At 38.7% G+C, this 26,442-nt stretch overlaps 3 protein-coding genes across 3 annotated transcripts; all 3 read left to right on the forward strand.

Annotated features, from left to right (window-relative positions):
- The first annotated feature begins 10,213 nt into the window (after positions 1 to 10,213).
- nr2e3 (nuclear receptor subfamily 2, group E, member 3) lies at positions 10,214 to 13,358 on the forward strand. Its single transcript, XM_066669878.1, has 8 exons — positions 10,214 to 10,304; positions 10,556 to 10,706; positions 10,882 to 10,985; positions 11,088 to 11,366; positions 11,766 to 11,947; positions 12,398 to 12,638; positions 12,764 to 12,869; positions 13,226 to 13,358. The coding sequence occupies exons 1-8, from the start codon at positions 10,214 to 10,216 to the stop codon at positions 13,356 to 13,358; spliced, it is 1,287 nt and encodes a 428-aa protein (XP_066525975.1).
- A 1,358-nt stretch (positions 13,359 to 14,716) lies between these two features.
- Positions 14,717 to 17,999, forward strand: stoml1 (stomatin (EPB72)-like 1). Its single transcript, XM_066669174.1, has 6 exons — positions 14,717 to 15,105; positions 15,197 to 15,346; positions 16,219 to 16,422; positions 16,826 to 17,039; positions 17,150 to 17,365; positions 17,489 to 17,999. Exons 1-6 carry the CDS (start codon positions 14,824 to 14,826, stop codon positions 17,683 to 17,685), a joined length of 1,263 nt encoding a protein of 420 aa, XP_066525271.1. The 5' UTR covers positions 14,717 to 14,823; the 3' UTR covers positions 17,686 to 17,999.
- A 1,669-nt stretch (positions 18,000 to 19,668) lies between these two features.
- On the forward strand, positions 19,669 to 26,438 carry cyp11a1.2 (cytochrome P450 family 11 subfamily A member 1, tandem duplicate 2). Its single transcript, XM_066668363.1, has 9 exons — positions 19,669 to 19,987; positions 20,141 to 20,296; positions 20,380 to 20,579; positions 21,757 to 21,960; positions 22,170 to 22,327; positions 23,224 to 23,390; positions 25,079 to 25,157; positions 25,263 to 25,454; positions 26,089 to 26,438. Exons 1-9 carry the CDS (start codon positions 19,710 to 19,712, stop codon positions 26,209 to 26,211), a joined length of 1,557 nt encoding a protein of 518 aa, XP_066524460.1. The 5' UTR covers positions 19,669 to 19,709; the 3' UTR covers positions 26,212 to 26,438.
- Positions 26,439 to 26,442: the final 4 nt, after the last annotated feature.

Below are 26,442 nucleotides of genomic sequence, written 5' to 3' on the forward strand. Positions count from 1 at the left end.
ACCACTGACAGACCCCCAACCCCCCCAACACCTCTTTTCAACCTCCACTCAAAGGGGCTACATACTCCAAAACTACAGCCAATCCTACCCAGTAGTTCACATGAACCATGTCAGGATATTGACCTCTGTATGAACTTTACCCTCTATATGTTTACATATGCTTTAGTGGTAGATGAAGTGGAAGTAAATTGAATATATGTATCAAAATAATATCAAATTACACTTTGTTAATATGAAAATATGAATACACCCGCAAATTTCACCAAGACATTTTATTGCAGTCTTTTTAGATATTTATATTTTTTAGGAATTTTTTCTCCCTAAAAAAACCTGGGATAGAATTAAGAAAATTGCCCATATGTTGTACCCATTGCCCACATCATAGAGCCCTTCTATCAGTAAAGTGGAGGTCAAAAGTTGAAATACATATAGTTTAAATACATTCGGTATTCAGATTTTCACAATTCCACACATTTAATTTTTTAGTAAATTACTATTTCTAAATTTTCCTCTTAAGGATGTCATTGACTTTCTAAAGTGCACTACTAAACCAGCTCCACAACATGATGCTGCCACTCCCAGGCTTCACTGCTGGGATGGTGTTCTTTGGTCAAGTAGCCTCACCTTTTCCTCCATGCATAGTACATTGTATCATTATGGCCAAACAAAATTTTGTTTCTTCTGATCAGAGAAAATTCACCCAAAAGGGTAGGTCTTTGACCTGTTGGTGTGGTAGATATAATATTTAATGTTCAACTTACAAATAAAATAGTTTTACACATTTAATTTTTTAATACCAGGCTTGCTCCTTGTAGATTATTTATAATTTCAATGTTTTTTAAGCAACTGTATTCACAAACTAATTAACTTTTATATATAGTTATATATAGTTTGTCTTTTTTTCTGTGGTGATCTAAAGGTTATAAGAAATGTGTTGTGGTACGCAGAAACTCAATAACGGTAATACCATTGTTCAGTATTAATCTTAAATCTGAAAAAGCTCAAAGTCATCAATTTCAGAATAATCAGATGTTCACTACCAAATTATGTTACTTGGCAAGTGACTACAATTTCTCTGTTGATCAGTTCCAAAGGTGCTGTCTATTTAATGATCTAATTAGTGCCTAAGCCCAACGTGTTGTTTTTGCCAAGCAGCTTTTTTTTTTTGAGTATCCATTCATGCAAGTTAGGGATAACCTCAGCCAACATATGGCAGCTTGAGGTCTATAATGTGTTTAATCCTAAACTAATAGATGAATCACAATGAGTCAGAAATATAAACCTTTGGCTTCCTTCTAGTTAGTTTCTGTATATTATGCATGGGGTAATATAGCTGCTAAAGTTCAACTTTGTGATGTAATCCAAAAATAATCGAATATACCTTCTTTGGAAGGGCAAAAAGAAAAATGATGTTTGTCCTCCATCCACAATTAAAATCAAAATGCTGAATAAAAATATATAATGGAAGAGACCAGCCCATTTAATCTATGCATAAACTCAAAGTAAATTATGCATGTATGCTGTGATATTAGTGGTTCTGGGAAAATTAGTTAACTGAATTATTTGAAGTAGCTTACCTAATTAGCTGATTAATATTTTAAAGTTTGACAGCTCTTAATAAATATTCATCCTCAAAAAAATAAACAAAAAACACCAATTTACTGTCACTTATAGATGGACAACACAGGTCAATAAATGTTTCATTTTTTTTTAACAGAAGTCCTTATAAGTTTAAGCAAGTTACAATAATGATACTTTAATATTATTTTTATTTCTTATGATTAGCTATTTATTTAAACATGCAAATATACATGCATACTAAAAAGTTAATCTCACTCTTTGACAATAGCTGACATTCAAACAGCTTATACACAAAGCTGCTTAGAGTGATGCACGGAGATGTGAACTTATGGCAATGCGCTTTCAAGGACATTCTTATTCACCTGCGGGGGCTGTCCTTATATATTCTTATTTGCTGTGGTGGAGAATAGCATTTCACAACTTTCATGCAAATGTAGTGCATTATATTCTGAATTTCATGTGTGATTGCAGAAGAACTTATGAGAGACTGTGGTCCATCGACAGATCTGTGACCCCAGACACATGTGGCTGGTGTGTGGCAAGTCAACTGCCATGGAATATATTTTTCCAGTGGGCAGCAGTTAGTGCTAATTAGACTGGCTTGTGGCTTGGGGCTGCTCTGTTTAAGTGCCTCTGGATCTTCTAAACAGTCTGAGGGCTGCTGAGCCCCATCAGGAGGCTCAGGAGAGGAGCAATCTGACACTGATCCGCTCTCAGGCCGGGGCCCCAGCACACCATTTTGCTGATGGCAGCAGCACCTCGAGCCGGGCAGCAGCTGTTTACTGTCAGAGATCTAGGTCAGGCCATGCTTGGGGAAGGGTTATGGCTGCTCACATGCTGGGGATGGAGAGGGCCTCTACTGTTTGGGAGCTATACTTCTCTTGAATGTTCTGGAAGCTGCAAGGGTTTGAAAGTGCTTAACAAAAAGGCCTAATCCTTTTTACCTGCACCAGTCTTTCAAATTGCAGATACTTTATTCAGTTAATAATTTTAAGACATGATGTTCAGTAATTTACATTATTTAGTAAATAAAATTTTATAAAATACACACATATATAGTATTATATATCATGTGTTATTTAAGTAGTTATAAGAGAAAGGATTGGATGTATGCACTCGCATGTGTTTCTTAAAGTTTAATGCATTGAACTTTCTCAAAAATTTCAAACCCAATAAATTTTCAAGTTTCTCACTCCTCAACCTCAATTCAAGAGTTCAGGATTTGATATAGCAGCAGTTAAGCAAAGAGATAATACTCATATAATCACAATATTTATGTTTAAAAACCAGTCCAATCAGTTAAGATCTTTTGTCCACCATTTAAGAGTGACTGACATCAACAGCTTTCTCCTGACGTGTAGGGAGTGTAAGAGGCTAATCTCCAGAGCTCATGGCTCTGGCACAGGCAGACTGTGATACAGGCTTTAATGCATGGTTATGTAACACAGGCTGCAGAGTTACACTGTCAGCACTGCACAGATCAGATCCTAAACACCTTACCTGACCCATGTACACTCAAAATTAGTTTAGCTGTTAAAATGAAATAGAATTCAGGCACATATCTTCCCATTAAATTACATCCAACAAAAGTCTTTAAACAGCTGAAGGGCGTGATGTTCAGTAAAGACGGATTTATGTTTATCCTAAAAGTGCCTTAGTGATATATATATATATTTCTTGCTAATATATTTTTTAAACATCTATAAATATTTGTAAAATGAACACTAGGCAGAGAATTGACTAAAAACAATTCACTAAACTCAAAACCAGCAAAGCAAACCTTTTCACTGCCAATCACCAAACTTAATATTTGCGCTATTTTAAGCCATACAGTTCATAATCTCTTCCTTTTTCATAATCTCTGCTCTGCCCGTCTAAGCAAGTCTTGTCCTAAAAAGGCACCCGAGAACATTATGCATGATGACAGCCACCTGCCTGTTACATAAACTCTAATACCAGACCTGTGGCTTTGACTGCCGCTGGCCCCCACCTGCACAGACAGCAGACTGAGCAGTGTACCCAGGTGTGTCACGCTCACATGACATCAACACAAACAGCAGCTGCAGCCACTCTTTGTTACAGCCACTCACATGTTTTTAAGCTTGCTTTTTCAACTCCCATTCCCTTGTGAGAAACAAAATACACAGGACAAACACCTATTTGTGACAATGTAACACTATGCAGCAAGCTAAAATCCTACTCTGCATGCATTCAGTGTTCTGCTTAATTCGTACTGAGAGGATGGTAGTCATAACTATAGATGGAAATGGTCATTTCTTAATGCCAGGTGTCTTTTACACTAAAATAATTGACACGCAGACAGTTACAAATTACCTGAAGAGCAAACCTCGTGTTATTAAAACTGATGTTCACTGACCTTTTTTTAATCAATGTCTTTCTTATGTTGTGAGGAAAAAACACATTTTACTCAGTATTTCACTATTGCTATACATAAACCTGAACTCCAGAAATGCTGATACAGTATGTATAAATAGTTTATTTTTATGTATGCAATCTATTAGGGTTAATGTATTTTTACAGTGTGATGCTTTCCACATAAACTGAGATGGAAACAGGCATAATTTATGTGTTCTTATATGCTTAAGATAAATCTCTGTACACTGTCTGAAAAATTGTCAATGTGGTTGTACCATCAAGGGTACATATTCATACTTTTAACTAGGGAGCATAATTGTACCCTATTGTATTATAATTGCAGATTTTAAAATTGTGTTGATTTCATACACCCCATTTCATCTCCAGGACTTAGTTTATGTTTTATGTTCTCCTTCTGGAAAAAGTATGTAATGTACCTTTAGGGAACTAAACTGGACATTAAAACCATTGTTATTACCTTTAGTGACAATAATTTAACTCTACTTCCACCTTTTTTCTGAGAGTGTATGATCAGCCTTTTTCAATTATCATGCTACAATTGTTCTGTAACCTTGAAGTCTAGTTGCATTTATAGGGAGGCACAAGTTTGGGCTGGTTAAAGGTGATAGTATTTTCTATAATTTGTGTGAACTACTTCAATTTGGTGGGAGAGAGAATAGGAAATGCTCATGTGTGGTCATCTCTGTATAGGTAGTTTTAAATAAACCTGAAACACTCCTCACATGTGCACACCTCTATCCGGTATTTCTCAGTTACTTCTACATTTTGGGCTAAACTTACACTAAATGTCTATGAATTGGTGAATCCATCCAGGAGTCATTCAACTACAATCAAGATTCTTTTTAAGTCAGGAAGTCAAACAGGAAGTCTTGATGTGCTGTCACACAGCCACGCAACGGTGAGCTGAACTGTGCCGTCCTAGCTGAAGAAATAAATCAATGTATCAATTACATAACCAATAAATATTAACTGCCCCCTCTAGGGTGTGTTCCCACTATGGGCCCAGTGATTCTGGGTGGGTTCTGGACCCACTATGACTCTGAACTGGATAAGCGATTACAGACAATGTATGAATGAATGAATAAACAAATATTAATTGAAATATTTAATTAAATCTTTATCATTTGAGTTGAGCAATCTGGTGAAACTAAGATTTAGCATCTCTTTGGGGGTATTAAATAATTAAATATTTGCTAGCATGACTATCTAAAAGTTTTAAGAATATATTTGTTGAAAATATTAACAATTTTAATTTATTAACAGCCACCTTTTAAGCCTGTAATGAACGGGATAACATCCTCACTTTTTGTGATGATACTTGCAAATGTCAAGGGGAGCAGCCATGGCCTAAATGTTAGAGAAGCAAGCTTGAGGCCAGAGGGTTGCGACATTCGGGAATTAAACTGGCAAGGAAAAGAAAAAAGTAAATAAATGCAAAAAAATTATTCATGACTGAAGTGCACTTGAGCAAACTGCTCCCTGAGCTCTGGTTGTGTGTGGGTTCACTGCCCCTAGCGTGTGTGAAGAATTGCTCACTCGTGTATGTTTGTGTGTTCACTGCCACAGTTGGGTCATACAAGTCTTCTTGTATACATATTTCTAACACTATGCATATATAAAAAAGAGTTCAGGGAGCAACTGTAAAATTGTAGAGAAGTACACACAGTTGCCAAATGAAAAGAATGTTTCAGACAGATATTTCAGCAACTATTGAAATGCTAATTGTTTCCCTCTACATCTATATCTAATATAGCGCTCTATAATTATTTATGTTAATTATATGTGGGGTGAATCTTATGTCTCCCTGTTGCTGATACTTTGTGTGGTTTGATTTAAGAAGTCTAAAATGATGTAAATCAGAGAAGCAAGGCTTTAGATAATGGTGCCTTCACAGACAAATTTTCAACTACTATTTCCATAAATAATCTGAAACATGGGCAGGAAAACAGCATTCCTGGACAGTGTTGACATATGAAATTCTCTGTGCATAGTACAGTCTTAAAATTCATTCATGGATGAAGGGTTGAACAGTGTTTATTAATGGCATGTCAAAATATTCATGAGAACATGCAATGGTATTTATCACAGAAATCTGCCTGCCTTAATGCCATAGGGATCAAAGGTCATAGTAGAGCTGGACAATATGGACAAAATCTATATCAAAATATACTTCTTAATTTCCATAACTTTACAGTTGAGTGCAATGAACTGATGGCAGCACCCTGTAATGAACATCAAGTCAGTGATGTTCCACCCCACCCTCTTCCTACCAGCAGCCACACAATTTCTATTGTTCCAATTCTACAGCTACACCCTAAGGTTGCTGTGGCTGTTAATGTGCCGATCAACAACCAACTACCCTTAACATTTATGGTTACTCATTGAGCCCATCACGAGTACCCAAACCACCCACAGCATCACTAGTCTCTTCACAGGGGTCATCAGGTAGGCACCTCCCCTCATCAGTGTTTCACTGAATTAAGCCCAGGACACTTCCAGAAGGCTCACAAGTGAAGTCTGGCATCCCAGACCCCCAAGCTAGCTTTGCAGTCCTATCTTACCCTTAAGTATCAACAACCGTAAATCCACACTGGCCTCCTTGATGACTAGGGCTGTACCTAGCCCCACTGGCACTGTTAATATATGCTCAGTGCCACCAGTTCCATATGATCTTTACATTCTACATCACCAACAACCGCACCTCTACAGTGCATTTCCCAAACTAGTCTGTGTTCTCCTTATCCACAACTACTGACTAGACCTTTCAGCTATTTCTGATAAGCTATTTCTCTCTCCACCCGTTTTACATGTGCCTGCCACCTGCATTCCCTCACTTCAGCCACCAAGTCTGCATACTTCAGCTTCTTCCTTTTGAATGTTTTGTCTACTGCATGCACAAATGTAACTGTTACCTCAATTAAATAAACTATCCGTTTATTTTCAGAGTACAGCATGATATCTGGGCTTAGTATAGTTAAGGCAATGCACTCTGGGACCTGCATTTTTTTTTACCTACGTCCACCAGCAATTTCCAATCTTGTGCACCTGATTATGTCTCTTTGTATACCTCGTCTGCAACAAACTAACCTTACAAGCTGATAGAATAAAGTTCAGCGTGCCAACCCCTGTACATAATCTACTAGGGTCTTCATCTACCCCTATCCAAGATTTTGTGGGGTTGGAAAGACATCATAAGTTGCTCCAAGCAAAAACTTAATACGACTTGCCTTCATCACCCACAATTCTTGCCAAGTGATTGTTTGCTTCTCTAGATTCTCCCCGTGAAGCCACTGGCCTTGTTTTGTCTGTGATGCTGCTGTTGTGCACTGTGCCTCCTCTTCCTGATCGCGAATAAATTTAGTCATGATTTGGCTTCTCTCTGGTGATGTTGCTTTACTAAACGTTTTCCATGAATTACCTGACCCATGGCCTGCTCTTCCGCATTGCATTTGGCCAATCACATTCCTTAGCTCTAATGAGCTACCTGCACTGTGACTCGTTGGTTTCACTTCCTTCCTGCTTTTATGACTTGTGCTGGTGCTTTAACCACTGCATCCTTCAATCCTACCAAAATCATCTCGCAACTCACCTTTGCACATTTAAATTCCTCAACTAAACCTGTCAGTGGTTGCTCCAGTACCCCTCTCCCATACCATGCCACACTACTTAAACATTGTGGCACCCCTATCCACTTCCTTATAGCCTTGTTCATAACCCTTTCCCTCCTCTCTACTTCTGTGATTGAAACGTTATAAACTGTCAATGGCCATCTAATATGAGGCAATAAGCCAAACTGCAGACACCACAGTTTCAATTTCCCTGACAGACATGATCTGACATGATCTATTAATGCTATTAATAGCCTTCACCAATTCAGTCTTTATTCCCACAATTTGGTCAGTATCATAATTACTGCCCAACCTTAGGTCATAGGTGTTCAGTTGTGTTTTTCATTCTTGTTTGAAGAACTGTTGTTTTTAAATTGACAAATATCCTTGGCTGCAGTGACATTTTTGTTTTAGATAAAATATTTCTTTAAATACAGGTCAAAGTGGATTCAGAAATCACTGTTTTATTTCAATTTCATATAATATTCCAACTTATTACTATTTGAGATCTATCATAGAACTAACTTACCTACAGTAATTTTGTAGTTTTGTACTATATGAGTGATAAGTCTGAGTGGTCTTGATAATGTTGCATATATTGGGAATTTTCAGGAAATACTATCCTGTTCAGAGTTCAGATTGCTCCGTCTGCTCTCCTAGACAAGCCCCCAGTTCTAATCAGGATCTCTAATCTTTTTACACACCAGTTTAGGTCAACAGAGAGGGGTCTGTCACAGAAACAGAGAAACCAGCCTAAGATGAACTGAGCATTAAGTGGGATTTTTGCTTACAGAGATCATCTCCAGGATGGGCTATGTTCTGCCTCTAAGCAATTTGTCTTTTGAACTGGAAAATGAAACACGTATGCTCGCTTTTTCACATTTCTAGAAATAAAAAGACAAGGTTTCATTGACTTTATTGCTTTTCTGGTATTAAACATGCTAAAAAGGTGGCATTTACTCCACTAAATTACTTAAATAGAGTTGTTATTTTGTTCATTATCATTTTTTCAACCTGTTGTTCTCATGATACTAAGCAAAGCCTCACTCCCATAAACACCATCATGGGAATTTACCAAAGGAGGACAGATAAGGCATGTGTGACTGTCTGGCTTTTATATGTGACCTGGCACTGTCTAAGTCCTTAACAAGGCAAATCAAAGAAAAAAAGCAAATGGCTGACTTCAGCCCTCTAATTACCAGTAAATCATGCAGGGGTCACTAATTAGGCAGACAAGGATCCAGAGAGCAGTCACCATATGGCACTGGGCTGGACTAGAGGTTAGGGCCCTCAGTGTTTTTTTCAACCTTAGAGGCAGCTAACCGCCCCCCTACACACCCCTCCTGCTTCTGGGGTCTTTGTTAACTTGGGAGAACACGTTTTGTGGTAAGCTAAGCTGCTTAGCTGACTTGAAATGGGTGGCTTTTCCCAATGTCCCCCACCTAGGTAATTCCTTTTTAAAGTTAAACAGTTGAAAAATCAGCGCAACAGGACAAACTGTATCTGTAAACATGACAAACAAACAAATGAACTCAGACATAAACTCAAGAAGTCATAATTAGGCAGAGAAACTTGTATTGGCGTCATTATTATGTAGCTTTTGGAGTTGATCCAGACAACATGACTCATTATTAGCAGTGGACAATACTGAGGATTAAAAAATGATGAAATACTATGAAACACAACAGAGGTAATAACGGCCCAATTACAGGCCTCTGCCCAGAACACAAGAATAATCATTTGGGCAGGGACATGCCTATTAATTATTTCCTTGCTGTTTTTCCAGTTTCTGCAGCAATAGCAGGGATATATTCCACAAAGCAGAATTTTTGGGTAAGCTTGATAACTTAAGTCCAAAATTGAGGTCCCTCAGCTCTCTGCCTACTGAAAATTTAAGACTTGAGTCTTAAGTTATCTGACTAAACTGAGAAATTGTGCTTTGCAGAATATCCCACAGCTACTGACGCATGGCACAAATATTGATTTATGAAAACTGAATCAGAAAAGCATCGCACTCTGTTGTGCACCTGCCATATTTCAGAGGCATGCTGCTGGGCGCTTAATTGTGAAGGAAGTCAGTGGAACAGAAAACAGAGACAGTGTGTCCAAACTAAAGCCAAAGACCCTTCTTTATTCTTTTATTCTCCACTTATGGAAGGGGCTAATGCTGAACAGTGTGACTGATTGATCCACCCCTAGATGGACAGTAAAGATTAAGAGGATGACAAATAGGCATTTGCTTACACAGCGCTTGCTACTAATCCCCTTGTCTTCCTTTAGGGAGCCCAGACTGGACAGGGACACACACACACATTGTAGCATCACCACACACAAGATGAGGAGGTGACAGGCTTCATTGGACTTTACTTCAGCAATACTCATCAGGATCTAGAGACGAAAACGGTGCAAAGCAAGCAGACTAAGGACTAAAATCAGAAGGTTATCTGGAAGACACTAAAAGGCTTTGAAACAATTTCAACTTAAACAACATTTTTGCCACTTTTTGTGGGAAAAACCTAAATTCACTGGGCAACATACCTTCAGCAGTCAACATAAGCCACTTCTACAGAGAGGACAAACGTTTGGAACGTGACAAAAAACCTCATCCTTATCAGGAAGTGAACTTAATGGAGGAACCCATCTTGAAAATTTCCATGGTACCATCCACATCCCCCACAGACTCCCCACGGAGCAGCTCCACAGATGACAGCCAGGGAGGTGAGTCCTAAAGCTACTCATTGTATCTTCACCTGCATTAAGCTAGAAATATGTTCTCTCTACTTATCCACCATTGCTTTAAAATATCCATTTATTAAATCATATGTATTTATGAATTACATGGATTTCCATCTTAATTCTTAACAAAAAATATTCTTAGTTCCTCTAAAACAAGAACTTTTGGATCTAAAAAGAATGGGGGTTTTGAAAATAAATCCACCTACATTTACAAAGTCACTCCCTGTATGCAGGTAAAAGTCCAGCTCCTGGTAAGACCCTGAGCACAGGTATGCTGTGTAAGGTGTGCGCAGATACAAGTAGTGGGAAACATTATGGCATTTATGCCTGCAACGGCTGCAGTGGATTCTTCAAGCGCAGTGTAAGGCGCAGACTAATTTACAGGTAAGGAGAATCACAAAAAGCAAGAAAGGTAGATTTCAGATTTCCAATTTATTTTATTTAAAGTCATACTGGATTACAAAATTCAACTGGAGAATTACGTATAATAAATATCATGTTGTAAAGAGTTATGTACTGCAGTAATTCATGACATAACGATAAGCATGAACTGTTGCAGGTGCCAAGCTGGGACAGGCATGTGTCCAGTAGATAAAGCTCATCGGAATCAGTGCCAGGCTTGTCGCCTAAAGAAATGCCTTCAAGCTGGCATGAACAAAGATGGTAAGTCTAAAAGTCTCTCTTTCCACATTCCCCCTTATGTCTTTTCCACTCTTTCAGCTGATCCTTTCCTAAATGACTACATCTCTCTCTCTCTCTCTACAGCTGTTCAGAATGAGCGACAGCCCCGAAGCACAGCTCAGGTCAGGCTGGATTCTCTAGATGTGGACCCAGAAAAGGAGCACCTTGCTACCACTCGAGAGCCCACATCTTCCTCATCCACTTGCTCTGTAATCAGCAGGCCCCTGCTGGCCTCGTCAATCAGCTCCAGCATCAGCTCCACTGGCACAAACCACCAGCGCAGCAGCAGCCCCAAAAACAGCCACCGATTCATGGCCAGCCTCATGACCGCAGAGACATGTGCCAAACTAGAGCCTGAGGATGGTAAGAACGTGGACGTCTAAACTAATTTAAGCAGGCCAATGATAAATGTGTCTGACTGCTAATTATACTGATATACTGAATTTTCCTTGTGCTATGAAGATCTTGTATTGTATTGTATTATGACTTGAAATCACAGCTCACTATGAAAGAGGCTATGCCTGTGACAGATTACAAAATATTACATTTACATTCATGCATGTGCCCATTCATGTAAAGTCACATGCATATTTTTGGGCACCTAAGTTCGAGTTCTGCAAATTTTATAATATGTTTTGCTTATTTGCTGAATTTAACATATTGGGAAAAAAATTTAAATAAAAAATAAATGTGTTCTAATATAGGGTGAAGAATTCCATACAGTGAAATTAAACATTTTTTTCTATCTTTCCCATTCTGCAGAGGATGAGAATATTGATGTAACGAGTAATGAGCCTGAGAGGAGTTCTCCAGAATGCAACACGTCCCTCTACTCATATTCCGGCCCTGAGAGTGTATATGAGACCTCAGCTCGTCTGCTCTTTATGTCTGTCAAATGGGCAAAGAACCTGCCAGTCTTCTCTCATCTGCCCTTCAGGGACCAGGTACAAGCCATTTTTGTCTTTTGTCTTCTCACAGAAAACATTCTAACCACATTTTGAATACAATTTAAGACTCTGTGAATACATTGAAAATATGCCCTTTGCGTTAGCTTTGCATTAGAGTGGTATTTTAAGACCAATGGACTAAAAGAAATTGCCCAGGATTTCAAAGGATAAAATTAGGCTACAATAACAGAACATTTAGGAAATGTTTCTATCTCAAATAACATTAACACTGTGGCCAGACGAGGTTAAATCAGGAATAATTTGAATATGTTGATAGTACAAATCAGGTCATTTTTTCAGTGCAGCAACTGTTAACTACTACACAATGAGAACTGTATCATATAGTTTTTGAAACTCACAGAAATTTCCTATGGCCGTTGAAATTTAAATGTTTCCTTAAGTGAAATTAAGTGAAGTTACTTCATCACTTGCTCTTGGTTTATGCAGGTGATTCTACTAGAAGAGGCATGGAGTGAACTTTTCCTGCTGTGTGCCATCCAGTGGTCCATGCCACTAGACAGCTGCCCCCTGCTCTCTCTGCCTGAACTTTCTCCTCCCTCCCAGGGCAAGAGTAGCCCCTCAGCTTCTGACCTGCGCCTTCTGCAGGAGGTCTTCACTCGCTTCAAAGCCCTGCAGGTGGACCCAACTGAGTTTGCCTGCTTGAAAGCCATTGTTCTATTCAAGCCAGGTCAGTGATCCTTCCTGTGCCACATGGAGGAATACTTATTTTAGTTTTTAATGCACAAGTGTGTAGTTAAGTTGCAGATAGAAGGGTAAAATGGATTTCACATTTTTGTTGTTTCTTTAAACCAGAAACACGTGGCCTAAAAGACCCAGAACAAGTCGAGAATCTGCAGGACCAGTCTCAAGTAATGCTTGCTCAGCATATCCACACACTCTACACCAGTCAAGCTGCGAGGTGAGCCCTGTCACAAGGTGCAGACACAATGGTTGTTATTCTTAATTTCTACCTATGCAGTTGGAAGTGAGGTACATAACACACATCATACCATTGTAATTGGTTCACTCATCATTTGAAAAATGTACAGATGATGTTTACAAATGTGTGTGTGTGCATATGCGTGGAGGAATTATGAAAATAAACATACAAACTTTGTTCCAATATATGACAATATAAAATAAAAAGAAGTTTAATCATGATCTTAACCTGTACAAACAGATATTTCTAAAACAAAACATACACACAAAAGTGGGTATATACTTAGAGCATACAAATATAGTATGGGAAATCTAATCAAATTCTCTTTTCCTTAGGTTTGGAAGGCTGTTGCTGCTTCTTCCTTCCCTACACTTCGTGACCTCAGAGAGGATTGAGCTGCTCTTCTTCCACAGAACCATTGGGAACACTCCCATGGAGAAGCTGCTCTGTGACATGTTCAAGAACTAAGCATTAAATCATTCAACTTTTAGGTGCTTTCATCTTCATCTGCTACATTAGTGACAAGTTGCAATGCTTGCCAGTTCAGTTAATTCCTAAAAGAAACATATATTTATTGTTCCTTCATCACACCCCATGACTTATTTTCAAGTGTGTTTTAGATTTTTGTATTTTTAATACTGCTCATATATATATGCATCTTTATTGTATGAATTATCTTATTTAGGGACAGCGCTTTCTATCCCCTTTATGGGTAAATGTATGTTAATGCCTAACTGCCTTTTAAGCTTTTTTTATAATGTACATTTATTTTGGTAACAGCTTTCATGTGTAGGGCAAACTTTTTTTTTCTTTTTCTACTTTCTTTTAAGCTCACAGATATGCCTCTCTCATTTGTAAAAACATTAATAAAAATTATGTTCCTCTCTGAAAAACCTGAAAATCATTAATATTGTCATAAAATATAGAACAGAAATATCTTACCACCGAAATAAAACCTGCATAGACATTGTTATATATATATATATATATAATATGTGTGTGTGTTTCATGACACAGTTGTAATATGAAAATATTTCACTTAAGCAGCTCTTTCCCACTTTCCACAAGAAGGTCACATGTTGCCTGAAGTCAGTTTGGGTCACTTTTGTCTCATATACACTTACCACAGCATTTCTGTGATGTGGGCCACCTGAACATTTTCAATGTGTGCTACATTTGGTTCACGAACAATTTGACACCAGGCTAGTATCGTGTACGTTAGCCTGAAATAATAATAAAAATTGAAAACAAGACTCTGGATAAATCTCAAGAATACTCTTAAGAAATTAAGAATCACTGTTTGTTTTTTACCAGTGCCAGCTCAGCCTCTGGGCGCGTTGAATTGTGACGGTTGGTCCGTTAAACTTTCTGTTGGGTTCACATTTCAAATTTATTTTGGACACAGCCTCAGCAGAGCGGAAAGTCTGTTTATTCTCTTTTCTGCGATACGTATGAAACAGCAGATAGCAGTCGACTTCGTGAAGTCAGTATAGTCAAGCGGCTCTGGTTAATACTGAAATAAATTGGGGAGTGCTGAAGCGCCTGCATTTCTATTCCTCGACTGTAGATGGCGCAGTTGGAGTGAGAGCGGCTGCATCTCAAATGTCTCCCTACCCTATATGTAGTGCATTAATTCATGAAATCTGCGTACACCACAATAATGCACTATATATATAATAAAAATATATTTTATATTTAGGAAGCTATTATGACATATCCATGTATCCCGTTTCCATGCTAAGTTATGGCAGTATTTTGATGTGGTTTCGTGAACTTGTAAGTGCACTTCGTAGGGTGCAGGATTCATTTGATACTGGGCACCTGTGATACGGCTTTCAAAACACGGAAGTGTTGACTTTATTAGTTGTAGCGTTGGAGATGAACTCACTCTTCTGTGTATATCGTTTTTAACAGCTTTACCCGGATAGTGAAAATGTTCGGGAGGTCTGCAGGTTTCGACTACGAAGCGCTTCCTCAAAAAGACCCCAGCAGTAGCATTAACGTTACTCCTGGCCTTTACGCTACCCCTCTCACCTTCGGACAGTCTCAATTCAGTAGCGGACACTCCTTCGACTATGTGCCTAAAATCAAAGGCGACGACTTTACAGACAAAACCCAGGGATTTCTGTCGTGGATATGCAACTTGATAGTGATATTTCTGGTGTCTCTTTGCACGTTCATTTTATTTCCTATCTCAGCGTGGTTTGTGCTTAAAGTAAGCTTGACTGGAGCTTAAACACGCAGCGTACACATTCGCAGTGTTAATTTTGTGTCACGTACTGTATTCAATAATGTGTTGTCTTTAGACAGTGCCCAACTATCAGAGGATCGTGGTGTTTCGCTTGGGTCGTGTCCGAGCTCCTAAGGGTCCTGGAGTGGTCTTAGTTCTTCCATTGATTGACCAGTGGCAGAGAGTGGACCTGAGAACCAGAGCCTTCAACATACCGCCCTGCAAGGTACTAACAAACACTATTACTGTCAAAAGGCATCGTTTTATGTTTCTTTTGTCTCAAGTTGAATTTCAATAAATAGACTACTCACTTCGCACGTCGTCTTCAGATGAAATGAAATAGCATTTCAACAAATGGCTTTATTTCTTTGGGACTTACTTAAATAGGGCTTTTTTTTCACCCTAGATATTCAAAAGCTTCACATTTTTTAAAACATTAGGGAATCACCCCATCATCATCAATGTGCAGCTTTCATCTGGATAGCAGCCAATTTGCTATTTGGTTCACTTAAAGCCAACTGAAACCTGTGGAAAGGAAAGATGTAAATCCTGAACAGGTGCCAGTCCATCTCAGGGCATCACAACCTCACAGTCACTCACACACTCAGACCTGTGGGCAGTTGCTCATAGCCATCAACCTACATACATGTGATTGCAAGTTGTGGGAGGAAACCCATGCAGATACAGGGAGAACACATCACAACTCCACACAGGCAATAACCGAAGGCAAGAAACGTATGACCCCAGGACCCTGGTGTTTTATGCAAATTTTACAATTGTATTGTACAAGAATTTCATTAATGTTACAGTCTTACATATTTATATAACTAGATTGACATAAAATATGAACATAAATTAGTCAGCAAACATGCTGAGATGGACATCACCGCTACATTTTACTATTTTAAATCATGCTTCAGATTAGTTTTGTGAATAAGCATGCATGTAAGTCAAATTTCAAAAGTTTGATGCAGCTTAATTAAACCACCCGGGTCACATAAGATGCAGATGAATAGACTGTTTCTACTAATGGCATTAAATGTGATCATTACAACAATCTGTATATTAGATGTTTTCTTTCCCTCTGTGCTCTGTCAGGTGTCTACTAAAGATGGTGGACTAGTGTCTGTAGGAGCAGATATCCAGTTTCGGATCTGGAACCCAGTCATGTCAGTGGTGGCAATGCAGGATCTGAATGCCTCCACACGCCTCACTGCACTCAATGCTATGACCCAGAGCCTGGGAAAAAGAACTGTGAGAGAGATACAAACAGAGAGAGTGAAACTTGGCGAACATCTTGTGGTGAGACACAGTCATATTTTTTTTATCCAAATTCAAAGAATTCCACTAAACTTTAAAAGACTTAAACATGTTAATTCACTTTAAAATGATTTGATGAGAAATGGTCCATTCTAGGAAAACCAGATAAAAATGTCCTAACTTTTAAAACAGGAACTAGATATCTTGATTAAGTCATGCCTCTGAAAGCTACTAGTTATTTCATAAAATGGCTATGAATCCTGTACAAGATGCCTGATAAATTTTTTAACATTAGTTAAGAGATTTTGATTATTTATTTATTAATTTATTTTTGAAAGAGATTTTGATTTCCGCGACCCTGAAATGGACAAGCGGAAAAGATGATGAGATGAGATTTTGATTTGACAGCAACAATATATTTACTTGTCGTTTTAATGTTTTGCAGATGGACTTAAATGAGTTGACAAAGCCATGGGGTTTGGAGGTAGACAGAGTGGAGCTGACCCTGGAGAGTGTGCTTCAGGGTCCAGAACAGCCTCAGTCTGGGTCTCTTATCATGCCTCCTTCTGTCCCTGGCCTGGAAGGTCTCACTGGGCCAATACAACAGCTTGCTATGCACTTCCTTGGACAAAACACATCCACACTACAACCTGTTAAAGGTACATTTGCACTTACATTCTCTCACTGACTGCCCAACCAAGTCATTTATACTTTAACACTGAGCTTATATCAGTGCCTTCAGAGGAGCCTTTATAAATTGTCTGTGCAGATACAGTAAGTTTCACTGATGAGCTGAGTATGGAGGCTCCAGTGGCTGTAAGCAGCAGCAGCAGCAGCAGCAGCAGCAGCAGCGTGGAGGAACTTCTGGCCTCAGTGAGTCTGGTGCTGTCTGAAAGCTTGGTTAGGCAGGTGGGAGCATGTTTCCAGTTTAATATCAGCACGACTAGTGGCCAAATCAGCAGCTACTACGTGGATCTGACTCATAGTGAGTACAAGAACCAGCAGTTGAAAAACATTTAGCACATCATTCAGCAAGTACTTTATTGACCTAGAATGTTGCATAAAGTATTGTTTTCCTCCTTTGTCTTTCTGCTCTCTTCATATCTAGACAAGGGGGAGTGTGGTATCGGTGAAGCAAGGCAGCCAGACGTCTCTCTGAGCATGAGTGAGCAGGACTTGATAGCCATGTTCCAGGGCAGTCTGCGGCCACTTATTGCATACAGCAGTGGTCGACTGAGAGTCGAGGGAGACCTGAACGTTGCCATGAAGCTAGAGACACTTCTTAAACTCCTCAAGTCTCAATGAGAATTGCATGTGTACTTCCTTCACCATCATATCAATTTCTGTTCGGTTCTGGTTCCATAGGCTGTGGTACTATATTTTAGTACTGAATTTTAGGATTTATCAAAAAGATTTTAAAATGAAACTGATTTTATCCCCATCAAAAGGCTATCAGAATCTTCTGCTGGCTGTAAATTTAATATGAAATAAGTCTGTACTTTGTATATCTGAAAAAAGAAATGTTTCATAAGTCATCTTTAGTATGACACATTAGATTATATTTAATGCAAATAGGAACCTTGATACAGATCTGTTTTTACTAAATTATTTATTTAAAACCTGTCATTATTATCATTTGCTTAAATAAATGTCTTATACAAAGGTTATGCTGGAAGGGTTTTGTTTTTGTATGATTGGATATCTGTGTTCTAAAATATAACTGTCGAATATTTATTTATTTATTTTTTGCAATAGTTGAAGTTTTGTTGAGATTTGGATTTACCATCCCAACTCTCTTATTTAAATGTGTCCTTGAGTCAGTGTGTGTGTTCTAATGTGTTTGCCGTCATTGAACACATTAATACAAGGCTGAGTGGCTCTCTAATGCTCACTCTGACCCTCACTCCTGTGGCCTTCTCTGCCTACACACAGCTGTTTACAGAGAAAACTCCCACAAGGCCACACTCTTGGCATTCATTTGTGCCATCAAACCCATACTTTCAAAGAAAAGCAGTATATGCACTATATGCTGTCATATGCTGTTTAAAGGACAGCAAAAGTTAGAAAAACAAAAAATATCACTACCATGTCACAGCCTGAATTAATTTTTGTTTAATATTTGTTTGCATTACTTGAACATTTAGTACTGTGTAAAACTAAAACCAAAAACCATTTATGTATAGATTACATATTAGATAATCAATTTTCCACAAGAAAGGACAGTTTCTAAAATTGGAGTACAGAAAATTATTAAATTAACAGAAAGATTGGGACTCAACAGTCATGCAATACCTGATGCTGTCTGATTTTAGAAAAACAGTTAATACAGGTTTCATTCTAAGAGACAGGAGAATATCAACAGGCACCCTTGTTCCATATCTGAAAAAAAAAATCAGCTTTTGTTTCTATCAGAAATATAGCTACTGGTGTTTTCAGTATAATGTATACTCAGAGTCCATAACTCAATCATACCTCAACGTTATAGCTTTTGTGAAATTGAGAAACAGAGCAGAGTGAACTGAACTTTGAATGTGTGAAATCCCTGCTGATTTTATAAAACAGAATGCAAAATTTTAGACTTGAACCTGTATTTAACACAAATGAAATACTGAAATATATACACTGTGGTATCTGATACCAGTGCAACACACATTAACGCACCACAAACACTTCTATGTCACTGCAGTGCTGAGGATGATCCACAACCAAAAAATATATTGTTCTGTGGTGGTCCTGTGAGTGTCCTGGCCATTGAATAGAAGAGTGAAATGGAGCTTGTAAAAGATGCAGAGCAACAGTTCTACAATCTGTAACTGTAGATTTACAGAGTGCACCAGTATAGTAAATGGAGAAAGTGTAGAATCCAGGAGGTCATTTTAATGTTATGGCTGATTAGAATATATAGCTTTGAAAAAAGTGCACTTTTCCCGACACTGATAAAATAAATCAGATAAATAACTTACATTTTATGACACTTTTGACAGTAAATTAAATGATAGACAGTAGTTTTGCAGAGCACTGGACAGTAAGTTTAAAGATGTGTTTTCTTATTCTTGTAAAATGGCCATTTCAGAGACTATATAAAAGTATATATATATATATATATATATATATATATATATATATATATACCTCATTGTGTAACTGTGTGTTGATCTTAAGTATAAACAATATATACCTTTTAAATAATCTATAACTTTTAATTATAACCTTGAATTCAGGCTGAGGGGAGGCGGTGCATATAAAAGTGAAGACAGTGAGAAGAAGTCCCTGAGAGTTTCAGTGAGCGTGAAAGGGTTTGAGAGAGAGTGAGTGTGACTGTGAGTGTAATGGCAGTGAGATGGAGAGTTTGGTCCAGACCTGTGGATTCCTCTCTGGTCATGCTAGAAGGACTGGGTCAGGTAAGGACATGTCACAGTGAGAGTATGTCCACAGTTAGAGAGACACACTTCTCAGAGAGCAGCTCCACTGTACGACCCTTCAGTGAAATCCCTGGACTGTGGAAAAACAGCCTCGGAAACCTCTACACCTTCTGGAAATTGGATGGCTTCAGGAACATCCATCATATTATGGTGCATAATTTCAACACTTTTGGGCCAATTTATAGGTAAATCTTTTCTAAATTCCTATTAATATGTATTTTATTTTGTTGCTCAGATTTAAACATGAATTCTCACACTGCTTTGGTGTATATTTTGCTTACTTACATTCTGTTGGATCTTGCGGTTAAACTATGTTTTAAAATTATGCATAATGCCAGGGAGAAAATCGGCTATTATGAAAGTGTGAACATCATCCACCCTGAAGATGCTGCTATTTTATTCAAAGCGGAGGGTCACTATCCAAAGAGGCTTCGAGTGGAGCCGTGGACATCCTACAGAGACTATAGGAATCGTAAATATGGTGTCCTGCTCAAGTATGACTTCTCATGTTGTTCTACTGGTCATGCATTTAAGTATGTTTTAGTATGAGGCTCAATACACTTGTTTGCTTCCTCAGAGATGGAGAGGACTGGAGGTCCAGCAGAGTGATTCTGAACCGGGAAGTGATCTCACCCAAGATACTGGGCAACTTTGTGCCAATGCTGGATGAAGTGGGCCAGGATTTTGTGGCTCGAGTCCATAAAAAGATTGAAAGAAGTGGACAAAATAAGTGGACAACCGATCTATCTCAAGAACTCTTCAAATATGCACTTGAATGTAAGATATACCAAATTACACAGCAAACGGTGTTCAATGCATTTCTGTTTTGGACACTTTTATACAGAGCAAAAAATTTAAATATAATGGAATATAAAAGAGTTTAAATGTTTACTCATTTTGATTATGTGGTGAAGTGCTTGGCCGACCAGAATATGAAAAACCAGTCTGCAACTTGGAGGACAATGTTATTTACAGGGTGAGTCCAAATCGCAGGACAACATTTTATTTCATTGATATGCTACATGACCACCTTCCCATGGGAAAAATTGCACTTGATACAATATGGCGGCTTTCAAGATGGAGGCCATGTACCGGACATAGCTTAAAAATATGCCCCCTCACCCACTACTTGCTTGGGGTATTCAGATAAAAGGGTTTCCTGCGACTTTTGACTCACCCTGTAGTATAACGACCTCATTATCGAGTGAGCTGACAAATTACATACATTTTTTTATCATCAAAAGCTCTTTTGTTTTTATTCATTTACATTGTTTAATTTAACTTATATATGATTTTATTTAAGGGCGGCACGGTGGCGCAGCAGGTAGTGTCGCAGTCACACAGCTCCAGGGACCTGGAGGTTGTGGGTTTGATTCCCGCTCCGGGTGACTGTCTGTGAGGAGTTGGTGTGTTCTCCCCGTGTCCGCGTGGGTTTCCTCCGGGTGCTCCGGTTTCCTCCCACAGTCCAAAAAACACACGTTGCAGGTGGATTGGTGACTCGAAAGTGTCCGTGTGTGTGAGTGAATGTGTGTGTGTCTGTGTTGCCCTGTGGGGGACTGGCGTCCCCTCCAGGGTGTATTCCCGCCTTGCGCCCAATGATTCCAGGTAGGCTCTGGACCCCCCGCGACCCTAAAATTGGATAAGCGGTTACAGATAATGGATGGATGGATGGATGATTTTATTTATGAAGTGTTTTAATAATGTCATTACATCTTAAATGTAAACGACTAAAAGACTGTGGGTATATCTAGTTATCATGCTGTCTATTTCTGATGAACAGACAACTGTTCCAACCAGTTGTTTGTGTTAGTTCTAAAAATCAGCTCTTGAGCATTTCTACTTGTTTACATATAGCAGGAGAACAGAAGAATTAGTGCTGACTGTTCCAGAATAAACATAGAGAACCAGTGACTTGCTATTCTCTTGTCTTACCTGAGACCCGTGTCTTCCTCAGCTGTGAGTACAGTGCTGTATGGAGAGCGTCTGGGGCTGCTGCTGGACTACATTGACCCAGAGGCTCAGCACTTCATAGACTGCATTACCCTGATGTTTAAGACCACTTGCCCTATGCTGTACATACCCCCAGCCTTGCTGCGCCGCCTAGGAGCCAAAGTGTGGAAGGACCACGTGGAGGCCTGGGATGGCATATTTAACCAGGGTAGGACTGCTTCCACAGAGGAGAAAAAAGAACACTGTATAAGAATGAAATTACATTATATTGTAAAATTGTAATATATATATATATATATATATATATATATATATATATATATATATATATAATTATAATATATATATATATATATTATATATATTTGCGCATTGTACTGCATTTTATGTATTGTATTGTATTCTGGGACTCCACAGCGGACCGCTGTATCCAGAACATCTACAGGCAGCTCAGAAAATCTGGGACCCAGGGCAAATACCCTGGTGTGCTGGCTAGTCTTCTGATGCTGGACCGTCTTTCCATTGAGGAAATCAAGGCCAGTGTGACGGAGCTGATGGCTGGAGGAGTGGACACAGTAAGATTAAAAAAAACTGTTTTACAATCTTATGTCTATCACTGACATGCAAAAAGCATATTGTCATTTAGCACTAAATGTACTTTGTGTATACAACATTTGGCCAAATATTAAAATGGCCTTGTTTCTTGTCGCTATTTAAAGGTGCTGTTTGTAGTTATATAATTACAGAATAAATTTCCACCATGTTCTTTAATGACCAGGACCCACAGGAAACCACCACAGAGCAGGTATGATTTGGGTAGTGGATCATTCTCAGAGCTGCAGTGAAACTGAAGTGATGCTGGTGTGATGGTGAAATGATTGGATCAGACACAGCAGTACTGCTGGAGTTTTTAAAACCCCATAGTGTCACTGCTGGAATGCAAATAGACCATCAACCAAAAATATCCAGCCAACAGCGTCCTGTGGCCAGTGAAGGACTAAAGGGTGACTAACTCATTTTGGGAAGCAAAAGATGCCTCTGACTTTGCATTTACAATGTAGATCAACAATGTGAGTTTCATACAGTGACTGGTGAGTGGGCACAAGTTTAAAAAATCATCCATTTCCACCTGCATAAAACACACTAGCATGCCACCACCAGTTCAGTTTCAGTTCAATGCTAAGAATGAGATACCACCCAAATAATACCAGCTCTGTGGTGGAACTGACCTTTGAAAAACAGAGGCACTAAAAATGTATGCTGTATACTAGAGGTATCACAGTCTTTAGAAAATTTTAGGTTATCTCATTAAAAGGTTAAATAAAATTGAGTGTAAAATCATGGAAGTCATTTTAACATTTGGTGGATAAGTGAAAGATTCGGTGTGGGCTCCAGACCTACTGTGAATCTGAACATGATAAAACAGTTACAGAAAATGAATGCATGAATGATAAGTTTGTGTGTATTGCAGACGTCCATCACCCTGCAGTGGACTCTGTATGAACTAGCGCGGCACCCTGACCTGCAGGAGGAGCTGAGGACAGAGATCACTGCTGCTCGTGCTGCATCTCAAGGAGACACACTGCAAATGCTAAAGATGGTGCCACTGCTCAGAGGGGCTCTGAAAGAAACACTCAGGTGGGTGTAGAAGCATATGGTGTTTGTGAAGACATGCTGTAGTACAGTGCACACAAATACATCCCTGTAAAATTACAGATTTTTAATGATGACCTATATTAACTGCATTTTTACTGAAAAACAAAGGGAAATCAGGGCGGCACGGTGGAGCAGCAGGTAGTGTCGCAGTCACACAGCTTCAGGCCTGGAGGTTGTGGGTTCGATTCCCGCTCTGGGTGACTGTCTGTGAGGAGTTGATGTGTTCTCCCCGTGTCCGCGTGGGTTTCCACCGGGTGCTCTGGTTTCCTCCCACAGTCCAAAAACACACGTTGGTAGGTCGATTGGTGACTGTGTTGCCCTGTGAAGGACTGGTGCCCCCTCCAGGGTGTATTCCCACCTTGCGCCCGATGATTCCAGGTAGGCTCTGGACCCACCGTGACCCTAAACTGGATAAGCGCTTACCAATAGTGAATGAACAAAGGGAAATCATTTAGGGTTTTTTTGTTGTTGGTTTATTTTTACAGTTTTTTCTTAGTTTAAAAAGCTGTGCAAATCATCTTATACCTGGGTAAGTGTTCTGAATCAAATTCAAACTCATGTTTATTAGTATTCATTAAACACCTGGCATGAATTAAAGTCACTGTTTACACCATAATAAGTTCAGCTGTTCTAGTATGATATCTCAATCCATGGCACACACACTGAGCTTACAAAGCAGCAAATGGATCACACTGTTGAAAGTTATAAGGCAGGACAAGAATACAAAGTAAAAGACCTAATATAAACTATAGAACACGGAGAAGACAAGTGAAAATAAAATGGCACGAGAATGATTTTAAAAAGAACACAACACCATAAACACAGTGAAGCATAGTGATGGCAGCATTATGCTTTGGGGCTGTTTTACTTCAGGGAATAATTAACAGTTAAATATCAATATTTTTTAGAACAAAACCTTTAGACCTCTGCTAAGATGAAGAGGACTACCACATTTCATCATCAATGATTCAAAAATAAACCTCCACGTCAACAAAAGAACAGCTTAATCAGAAGAAAATCAAAGATTTGGAAAGACCCACAGAGGCCAGACCTGAATCCAGTTGAAAATCTGATGTGATCTGAAGAGTGCTCTGCACAGAAGGTGCCCCAACAGTCTGACAGATTTAGAGTGCTTTTGCAAGGACAAGTGTCCTTGGGCACTAATGCACCCCATGTCATGACAGACATTGGCTTTGCAGTTTTCCCTTTTGTTTTGGCATGGACAACTCAATGTCTTTTTGCCCCATAAATAAGCTGAAATGTGGACTCATCTGACAATATAGAAGACTTCTAGTGTCTTTCTGACCATCTGAAATAAGACAGGGCCCAGAGAACTCTGCACTATTTCTGTATAAAATATGCCCTTCTTCGTGTGTAAACGAGTTTCAGGTTGTATTTACCTAAGTTTTCCTAAGCCTATTCTCATGTAATTCCTGCAGACCTAAATACTTGTTCATTTTGATCTCTTTAACAATTCTCTCATAAGGTTGGGCACAAAGTGTTGAGACATCATCACCCATTATTGCTTGCAAAGACTGAACTTTAGCTTGTTGCTCTTTTTATAAACCACTATGATTTAGTTAACCAACACCTATTCAATTCATCCGATCCGATCTAAAATATATGTCTAACATGCATTACATATACTGACTATAAACTTTTTTTTACAGATTACATCCTGTTGCTGTAAGCCTGCAAAGATATATCACTGAAGACATTGTAATACAGAATTACCATATTCCATCAGGGGTACGTCATATTTAAATAACTAGGGTAACATCAAGACAAATGCTTACTGTGTGGTCTAACATGTTGGGTCTTTGACTTGTGTGTGTGTGTGTGTGTGTTGGTAAGACTTTGGTCCAGCTTGGCCTATATGCTATGGGCAGAGACCACCGTATCTTCCCTCGGCCTGAGCAGTATCTGCCCTCTCGCTGGCTGAGGAATGAAAACCATTATTTCAGAGGCTTGGGTTTTGGCTTTGGACCTCGCCAGTGTCTCGGGCGCAGGATCGCAGAGACTGAGATGCAGATCTTCCTCATTCATGTTAGTTCTTTTATGCATCATTTTATTCGAGATTAGATCTATTTGAAGGAGCAGTCAGTCATTATCTGCAATGGTTGTTCTTCATGTTATAAAACAACCATTAAAATGAAAGCTAGTGGCCTGGATATTACAGATTCTGAACCTATTTTAATTATTCAGGGGCTACAAAAATATGAATCTTCATCTAATGTGAGTTGAGAAACACAATGTAAAAATGATAAAAACCTCTAAATAACTGGTGTGCTTTTGTTAGTAAAAGTGACAGATGGCTCCACAGTTTGGAATAAATTGTCATATTAATAATTTTTAATATAATAATAATTTTCATTGGGTATATTTCAATACTACAAACAACACAGGTATCTTTAACATTTTATTCTATGTATAAAGTATTTTGGGAACAAGAAGAAGTTGATAATTTCATAATAACTTCATTACCGAGGACAAACCGCTTTTTATTCCGCTTAAAATAATCTACAGCTCTGTTCACTGTCTGTCAAAAGGGACTCCCCTGCCCCACTTTCTTCTTTAGTGTCTAGCCTAACTTCTTGAAACCTATGAAAAACCTACAAACACTGGCTTTGAATACAAATCCAAATTGTATGTGAAATCAATCATTTTATGTATCCCACAGATGCTGGAGAACTTCAGGATTGAGAAGCAGAGACAGGTGGAAGTCAGGAGCACCTTTGAGCTCATTCTGCTCCCCGATAAACCCATTCTCTTAACTATAAAACCTTTGCACAGTCCCAGATAGCACAGCACTAGACCAAATGAAGCAAGACTGGAGTTTATGTGATTTACTTTTTAAAAGGGATCAAACCTAATGTCTGCAAACTCTATCAGAAGGCACCAGTGTAATGTACCCTTATGTAATTAAGACAAATTACAACAATTTGTCTATGAAGCACTCAAAATTGATCAGAAGAGAAAAGTATGTTTGTTCAGTAAATTAAACATGACAAATTTTTAATTACATTTTTTTGGA

Source organism: Hoplias malabaricus, chromosome 4 (genome assembly GCF_029633855.1).
Source record: "Hoplias malabaricus isolate fHopMal1 chromosome 4, fHopMal1.hap1, whole genome shotgun sequence".
Lineage (NCBI taxonomy): Eukaryota > Metazoa > Chordata > Actinopteri > Characiformes > Erythrinidae > Hoplias > Hoplias malabaricus.